This window comes from Syngnathus scovelli, chromosome 19, assembly GCF_024217435.2.
Source record: "Syngnathus scovelli strain Florida chromosome 19, RoL_Ssco_1.2, whole genome shotgun sequence".
Lineage (NCBI taxonomy): Eukaryota > Metazoa > Chordata > Actinopteri > Syngnathiformes > Syngnathidae > Syngnathus > Syngnathus scovelli.
In genome coordinates this window covers 10,738,661-10,747,903 of record NC_090865.1, presented here as the reverse complement: position 1 = coordinate 10,747,903, position 9,243 = coordinate 10,738,661, and the positions used below count along the sequence as shown (strand labels likewise).

At 41.3% G+C, this 9,243-nt stretch overlaps 1 protein-coding gene across 1 annotated transcript; it reads left to right on the top strand.

The window, feature by feature from the left end:
* Nucleotides 1-397: 397 nt before the first annotated feature.
* Nucleotides 398-1,536, top strand: LOC137839684 (janus kinase and microtubule-interacting protein 3-like). Its single transcript, XM_068648846.1, has 3 exons — nucleotides 398-733; nucleotides 813-932; nucleotides 1,302-1,536. The coding sequence occupies exons 1-2, from the start codon at nucleotides 521-523 to the stop codon at nucleotides 855-857; spliced, it is 258 nt and encodes an 85-aa protein (XP_068504947.1). The 5' UTR covers nucleotides 398-520; the 3' UTR covers nucleotides 858-932; nucleotides 1,302-1,536.
* Nucleotides 1,537-9,243: the final 7,707 nt, after the last annotated feature.

Genomic DNA, 9,243 nt, shown 5'->3' with positions numbered 1-9,243 from the left:
TTAATCATTATAGTTTACATTCCAACATAATCCTACGATAAAGATAACCTGGAAAACCCTAACAGTTGACGCTGTGCCTTTGGGCTCTTGCAGAATCTCACCAACGAGGAGCAGGTGGTCATGATTCACGCCAGGACCCTTCTCACCCTAGCCGAGAAGGTAACGCGCACGTCCACGCACGCTCTCGCATTCTGCTTATGTGACAGCAGCCTTTCCTCAGTGGTTAGAATACATCAAAGTGACCAAGTCAGCACTTCAACAGTAGATGTTGGACATTGAAAGTGAGAAGGTAGACAGACACGCGACATCAGCCAAGGGGAACTCCGGCAATGTGCCCCAACAATTCTGACCTTGAGCTGTGCTAGGATATGTTCTGTAAGCAGAAGGGCTACCTGGATGAAGAGTTGGACTTCAGGAAGCGTTCCATGGACCAGGCTCATAAGGTAAGTCGCCCTCAAATCTCCCGCCGGACCACTGATGGACGAGGATTGCGGCCCAGAGGATCCTGGAGCTGGAGGCCATGTTGTACGAGGCGCTACCGCAGCGGGACTGCCCCGCCACGGACGGCGAAAAAGCCAGCCACGCTGGCGTGAATGACGTGCTGACGGCGGATCAGAGAGAAGAGCTTAGGAGCGCCGTGGACCAATGGAAGCGAGCCCTGATGTGCGAGTTGAGGGAGCGCGACACTTGCATCCTCCAAGAGAGAATGGATCTGCTGCACAGCGCGCAACAGGTAAGGGCCCAAAGCCAGCCCGGCACTTACTTGCACGCTTACTGGCTTTTGAAGGCCACTTTCCATTTGTCCGTCCTAGAGGAACAAAGAGCTGAAAGAATTCATCGAAGCTCAGAAGAGATAAATCAAACAATTGGAGGAGAAGTTTCTGTTTCTCTTTCTATTCTTCTCCTTCATTCTGTGGCCCTAACACCAGCTGGTGAGTGAGCTCCAGCGGCACCACACTCGACACCTCCGATAAACTGCCAGCCGGTCTCAGACGTTGGCAGACGCTCCGATGCCGACGTATACCCCCCGCCACAGTGACAGAGGCACCGCGTCACACCGGCGCTCATCCAATCAGAAGGCAGGAAAGGCAAATTCACATGCAGGGCACTCTTGAACCAGAAGAGAGCGCCACAAAAAACGGTTATTGCCCCAAACGCGCACTAAAAAGGGTCAGAATAACAAGAGTCCCACCGGCCAGCCGGGGCCACCCGTCCATCCATTTCTTCAGGGGGGAAAAAAATTGGAGTCACCGGTGAGTACATTTTGCATTTAGCTCTGCTTTTCTGCTTCTGTCTTCAAGTGTGTGGCATCCTGCGACCAAAGATTCAGCCAACCCCAAAGCGGTTGACCTCAACGTCCCACCACCATGCCGACCAGAGCAGGTGACATGATGCTTTGGACATCCTTCCGTCTCAGATGCCCAAAAGTACTCTTTGCCACATCTGCGGCAATACGGTGTCTTTTCAAAGGTGCAAATAAATCCAGCGTGGGCGGAACACGCACGTCTTCGTTTTTTCCCGCTTTGTTTGTGTGACAGCTGGTGTGAAAACTTTATACAAATAAAGTTGTATAGTACAGGTTTGGCCAAGCCGCAATTCCTGAACCGCATGTGGCTCTTTGCTTGGATTCATGCGGCCCTTTTATGTTCATATCAACATTTGTGTGTGTGTGTGTGGGGGGGGGGGGGGGGGGGGGTTGTGCGTGTTGGCTTCACTTGAGTTCAATTTGGTATTTTGGTCAAAAGCGCATGTGGTGAAATTCCACAAAGTAGGATGGGCAAACACATTCCAGTAAACTATTAGTGTCAATTGGGCTCTCGAAATGGCAGAGAAAAGATGCACAGAAAAACGGAAATATGTAGATGAACACAGGACGTTTTTATCAGAGTGGGAAAGTTTCTATTTTTTGTTGAACGTGATGGCAAACCATTCTGCCTGTTATGTCAGACCTCACCGCATTTCAAAGATTCAAATCTTCAGCGCCATGCACTTCAGCTCACTCCATGGCTAATATTGATCAGGCGTCGAACCCGCAACATCATGCTTAAGAGGTGGACATGCTAACCAGTGCGCCATTATGTCAACGCATAATAAGTAAGTCTACTGATCAAAACAGCGGTTACTTTATGACGTCGCTACGTCGTGGTCAAGTGACGCAGACAAGACATCAATGGACGGACCTTCCTCCGAAATTAGAATCCGTGGGCAGAGTTAACTTGTTTAAAAGGGAGTGGGCAGAAGAAATATTTAATTTATTTAAATCTATTTTGAGTGCACACCATTATGCCAATGCATAACAACTGTAAATCTACTAAACAAAACAGTGGTTGCTATATGACATCTGCCACGTTGTGGTCACGTGACAGACGTGACGTCGATGGGCGAAACTTCCGCCGGAATTCAAATCCGCGGGGAGAGTTAACTTGTTTAAAAGGGAGTGGGCAGAAGAATTATTTAATTTATTCAAATCCATTTGGAGTGTGCGCCATTATGTCAATGCATAACAACTGTAAGTCTACTAAACAAAACAGCGGTTGCTATATGACGTCTGCCACGTCGTGGTCACGTGACGCGGACGTGACGTCGACGCCTACTTTACATCCCACCGATCACAGGACCCCTCGGCTGCATAACCGCCCCCCCTTCCCAACCAATCGGATTTGCTATACGCGAAAACGACGCCAATGGGCGGGCTCTTCCGCCAGAATTTAAATCTGTGGGCGTGGCTTGCAACAGGAAGTAGGAAAATGGCGATGTTGACAAAGACACAGCGGATGGTAACATACGACTAACGAGAGAAATATTTTTATTTTCTGCTTGCAACTGGACCGTCCAGAGCGTACACGGTAAGTACAACTCATCGTTTTTAAAGAGAAGTACTTTTCTTGCCCTGAAAAGCGAGTGAGTGTGGCGTTTGGGGGGAACGTCGAATTTTGGCGATTATTTCGACTGGTCAACGGTTGTAAATGATTGCGTTAATTAAAAACTTTATTTAACTCTACTCTTAACTTTGCCGTTTCAGATATGCGGGTATTACACCGCGGAAATGATGTCAATAGGCTGAACTGTCGCCAAAATTCAAATCTGTGGGCGCAATGGCCTTGAGCGAGACAACGGATACAAACACGACGACTATCAACAGAAATATCTTTATTTTCTGCTTGCAAGTGGACCGTCTAGAGCGTACACGGTAAGTACAACTCATTGTGTTTAAAAATATTTACGTTTGTGTAGTTTGCGTTGCGTTACATCTGTGAATGTTGGTTGAGGCTAAATGTTAATGTTTAATTTCCTTCCTTTAGGTTCCACGGTGTTTGTTGGCTGTAAGTTTTCCACTGCAAGAAGAGGCTCGTATCATTGACCAGGAGCGAGCTACAAGTATCATTGACCAGGAGCGAGCTACAATGGTGAGTAGCCATAACATTTATGTTAAACACTTCCTATTTCATGTCTAACAATACTTGATTTAACAAATAACCATAAATAAATACAGTGTGGGCACTGAAGTTAACATATGTGATTATACTGCCTAATCCGTCACCGAGTATATTGTTGCAAAGTAATATAAGATCCAAAGTTGTAATTCAGAATAGTTTTCAAAAGAAGGCCATTAGAATTATATACAAGTCTGATTACCCTGAACATAATAACAAGCTATTAATTAAATCATAAATTCTTAAATTCAAAGATTTGGTAGATTATCAGACAAATAATGTCTAACAGTAATTGATTTAACACATCACGATAAGTAGATTGAGTGTGGGCACTCTCAAGTTAACATATGTGATTATACTGCCTAATCTGTTACAGAGTATGTTGTTGCCAAGTAATGTAGAATAGATCCAAAGTAGTAATCCAGAATAGTTTTGAAAAGGCCATTATAATAATAAACAAATCTGATTACCTTGAACATAGTAACAAGCTAAGTGTTTAATATGTCCTATGAAGTCAAAATTGGGCACCATCATGTGGTGAAATTTGGAATTGCATCACATCCAATTTTGCCTGGGAACAAACAGATTAAATAAATCTTAGTTTTGAATAAGCCACTCCTTCTCAAACAAGTAAACTCTGCCCATTTTGCGCAGTAGATGTTCTGTTAATATCTAGTATTTATACAAAGTCATAATTTAAATTGCTTTCAACCTTCATTCATCGGTTCAACCAACATTACTCGCTCTTATTACCAATTTGTATTGATTTAACTAAGCGTTTAATACTTCCTATCAGGTCTCAAGTCAAGATTTGGCAAAATACAATTTCAGCAAATCCAATTTTGCCAGGGAACAAAAATAGATTAAATAAACTAAATAAGTCTTCTTCCCATTAAATACATCAGAAAAGTTTGTCTTGTAACCAGTCCTCTTCAAACAAGTAAAGTCTGCCCATTTTGTGCCGTAGATTTTGTGTCTATGCCTAGTATTTATACAAAATCATAATTTAAACGACTTCTTTCCTTCATTCACTTTGGAAATTTGGAATTGCAGCAAATCGAATTTTGCCAGGGAACAAAAATAGATCAATTAAACTAAATAAGTCTTCTTCCCATTAAATAAATTAAAAAAGTATGTCTTGTAACCAGTCCTTTTCAAACAAGTAAAGTCTGCCCATTTTGTGCCGTAGATTTTGTGTTTATGCCTAGTATTTATACAAAATCATAATTTAAAGGACTTCATTCCTTCATTCACTTTGGAAATTTGGAATTGCAGCACATCAAATTTTGCCTGGGAAGAAAAGTAGATTAAATAAATTTAATAAGTCTTACTACTTCCCATTAAATAAATTAAATACGTCTTACTTGTTCCCACTCCTTTTCAAAAAAGTAGTTTAAACCGAGGGCCCTTCACTCAACCTTTAACCTCAACCCCGCACGTCACATTGTGTTGTATCTGTGAATGTTGGTTGTGGCCAAATGATAGTTTTCTTTCATTCGTTTAGGTTCCAAGAAAACTTGATGTAACTCTACTTTTAACTGCCGTTTCAGATAAGCGGGTATTACGTCGCAGTCATGTGCCGCGGATATGACGTAATTGGCGGAACTTCCGCCAAAATTCAAATCTGTTGGCGCGATGGCCGTGAGCCACTGAGCAACGACGATTACCAACAGAAATATCTTTATTTTCTGCTTGCAACTGGACCGTCTAGAGCAGGGGTCTCAAACTCAATTTACCTGGGGGCCGCTGGAGGTAGAGTCTGGGTGAGGCTGGGCCGCATCAAATCGTAATCCACAAAAGTAATCCATAAAAAAGGTCCTGATCCAATCTTCTCAATTTGAACAAATTAACAGTCAGAACATGCAGAACATGAAGAACAGGAACAGTTCTTCAGAACATGGGCTTCATTTCTACTTCCTCCTACTCCTTGCTGCCAGAGACTTGGCAACGCTTCCTCTCACACAGCTGAGCCACATTTGGCTTGAGGGAGGAGGCAACTGAGACCCTCAGTATGGCTTTAAGATGCTCATCTTTAATTCTGGACCTGTACTTTGACTTATTGAAGTTCATTGTGGAGAAGAGCTTTTCACACAGATAGGTGCTGCCAAAAAGGCACATGGTCCGCTTGAACATCCTGGAAAGCTCAGGGAAGCTGGGGGGCAGTTCTCTCAAAAATTGTCCAAGCTCCACTGTTCTTCCACTCACTTCCCTGAACTTGGCTTTGAGTTCAGTATTGCACTGCAGGTCAATTAGCTCCATCTGCAGAACAGGGGGGGCATCCTCAACATCAAAGGAGAAGGGGTCAGCAAAAATGTTAAAAGTGGCTCTGTGTGTCTTGAAGTCTGCAAACCTGTGATCAAATTCTTCTTGTAGCTTCCCAATGGTATCAGCATACTTCTCACCACTGAATGCTGTGCCTGAATCCATTTCCAGCTTTTGCTATCATTTCACTCACAACATAGCTAGCTTTCACAGCCGCTTCGTTCTCTTTGTTTGTTTTTTTTTGAAAAAAAACTTGTTGCCTCAGTAGAGATTATTTAAGTTTGGCGACCCGATCCTCTCGCTCATCTCCCAGGTATTTTGCATACTCCTCAGCATGTTTAGTTGAGTAATGACGTCTGATGTTAAACTCTTTGTTAACAGCAACTTTACCCATGCATATTAGACAGGTTGCGACGTTCCTGTGCTCAACAAAAAAATATTCCGCCTCCCACTTCTCCTGAAATTGCCTGTGCTCATCCGCAACTTTTCTCTTAACGGCAGGTTTTGAAACAGACATGACGGGGGCTGACAAACAATGTACAGCACTAGGTGACAGTGACAAGATATTTCCCTCCACTCGCTCATTCAAACATGTCAAAGTGCTAATTCGCCAATTAGCCAATTGCTATTTCGCCCAGTTGTCACGAGCCTGAGCTACGGGAGCCCATACGTGTCAAAAAAAGTAAAACGGCCAGATGCATGTGCGAAAAGAAATTCGCGGGCCGCACTAACACACAGCTTAGATGTCACGCAGGGGGCCGCAAAATATTGTCCCGAGGGCCGCAATTGGCACGCGGGCCATGAGTTTGAGACCCCTGGTCTAGAGCGTACATGGTAAGTAACACTCATTGTGTTTAAGGAGATTTACGTTTGTGTAGTTTGACTAAAGTTGTCGATGTAGCTAGCGTTCACGGTAATAGCAACGTGTAGCTGAGGCGCTAACCCTAGCAGAAGTGTAGCCGCGTTGCGTTGTACGTGTGAATATTGGTCGAGGCGAAGTGTTAATGTTTAATTTCATTCCTTTAGGTTCCACGGTGTTTGTTGGCTGCAAGTTTTCCACTGAAAGAAGAGGCTCGTATCATTGACCAGGAGCGATCTACAATTGTGAGTAGCCATAACATTTATCTTAAACACTTCCTATTTCATGTCTAACGGTACTTGATTTAACAAATAACCATAAATAAATACAGTGTGGGCACTGAAGTTAACATATGTGATTATACTGCCTAATCTGTCACCGAGTATATTGTTGCAAAGTAATATAAGATCCAAAGTTGTAATTCAGAATAGCTTTCAAAAGAAGGCCATTAGAATTATATACAAGTCTGATTACCCTGAACATAATAGCAAGCTATTAATTAAATCACAAATTCTTCAATTCAAAGATTTGGTAGATTATCAGACAAATAATGTCTAACAGTAATTGATTTAACACATCACGATAAGTAGATTGAGTGTGGGCACTCTCAAGTTAACATATGTGATTATACTGCCTAATCTGTTACAGAGTATGTTGTTGCCAAGTAATGTAGAATAGATCCAAAGTAGTAATCCAGAATAGTTTTGAAAAGGCCATTATAATAATAAACAAATCTGATTACCTTGAACATAGTAACAAGCTAAGTGTTTAATATGTCCTATGAAGTCAAAATTGGGCACCATCATGTGGTGAAATTTGGAATTGCATCACATCCAATTTTGCCTGGGAACAAACAGATTAAATAAATCTTAGTTTTGAATAAGCCACTCCTTCTCAAACAAGTAAACTCTGCCCATTTTGCGCAGTAGATGTTCTGTTAATATCTAGTATTTATACAAAGTCATAATTTAAATTGCTTTCAACCTTCATTCATCGGTTCAACCAACATTACTCGCTCTTATTACCAATTTGTATTGATTTAACTAAGCGTTTAATACTTCCTATCAGGTCTCAAGTCAAGATTTGGCAAAATCCAATTTCAGCAAATCCAATTTTGCCAGGGAACAAAAATAGATTAAATAAACTAAATAAGTCTTCTTCCCATTAAATACATCAGAAAAGTTTGTCTTGTAACCAGTCCTCTTCAAACAAGTAAAGTCTGCCCATTTTGTGCCGTAGATTTTGTGTCTATGCCTAGTATTTATACAAAATCATAATTTAAACGACTTCTTTCCTTCATTCACTTTGGAAATTTGGAATTGCAGCAAATCGAATTTTGCCAGGGAACAAAAATAGATCAATTAAACTAAATAAGTATTCTTCCCATTAAATAAATTAAAAAAGTATGTCTTGTAACCAGTCCTTTTCAAACAAGTAAAGTCTGCCCATTTTGTGCCGTAGATTTTGTGTTTATGCCTAGTATTTATACAAAATCATAATTTAAAGGACTTCATTCCTTCATTCACTTTGGAAATTTGGAATTGCAGCACATCAAATTTTGCCTGGGAAGAAAAGTAGATTAAATAAATTTAATAAGTCTTACTACTTCCCATTAAATAAATTAAATATGTCTTACTTGTTCCCACTCCTTTTCAAAAAAGTAGTTTAAACCGAGGGCCCTTCACTCAACCTTTAACCTCAACCCCGCACGTCACATTGTGTTGTATCTGTGAATGTTGGTTGTGGCCAAATGATAGTTTTCTTTCATTCGTTTAGGTTCCAAGAAAACTTGATGTAACTCTACTTTTAACTGCCGTTTCAGATAAGCGGGTATTACGTCGCAGTCATGTGCCGCGGATATGACGTAATTGGCGGAACTTCCGCCAAAATTCAAATCTGTTGGCGCGATGGCCGTGAGCCACTGAGCAACGACGATTACCAACAGAAATATCTTTATTTTCTGCTTGCAACTGGACCGTCTAGAGCGTACATGGTAAGTAACACTCATTGTGTTTAAGGAGATTTACGTTTGTGTAGTTTGACTAAAGTTGTCGATGTAGCTAGCGTTCACGGTAATAGCAACGTGTAGCTGAGGCGCTAACCCTAGCAGAAGTGTAGCCGCGTTGCGTTGTACGTGTGAATATTGGTCGAGGCGAAGTGTTAATGTTTAATTTCATTCCTTTAGGTTCCACGGTGTTTGTTGGCTGCAAGTTTTCCACTGCAAGAAGAGGCTCGTATCATTGACCAGGAGCGATCTACAATTGTGAGTAGCCATAACATTTATCTTAAACACTTCCTATTTCATGTCTAACGGTACTTGATTTAACAAATAACCATAAATAAATACAGTGTGGGCACTGAAGTTAACATATGTGATTATACTGCCTAATCTGTCACCGAGTATATTGTTGCAAAGTAATATAAGATCCAAAGTTGTAATTCAGGATAGTTTTCAAAAGAAGGCCATTAGAATTATATACAAGTCTGATTACCCTGAACATAATAGCAAGCTATTAATTAAATCACAAATTCTTCAATTCAAAGATTTGGTAGATTATCAGACAAATAATGTCTAACAGTAATTGATTTAACACATCACGATAAGTAGATTGAGTGTGGGCACTCCCAAGTTAACATATGTGATTATACTGCCTAATCTGTTACAGAGTATGTTGTTGCCGAGTAATG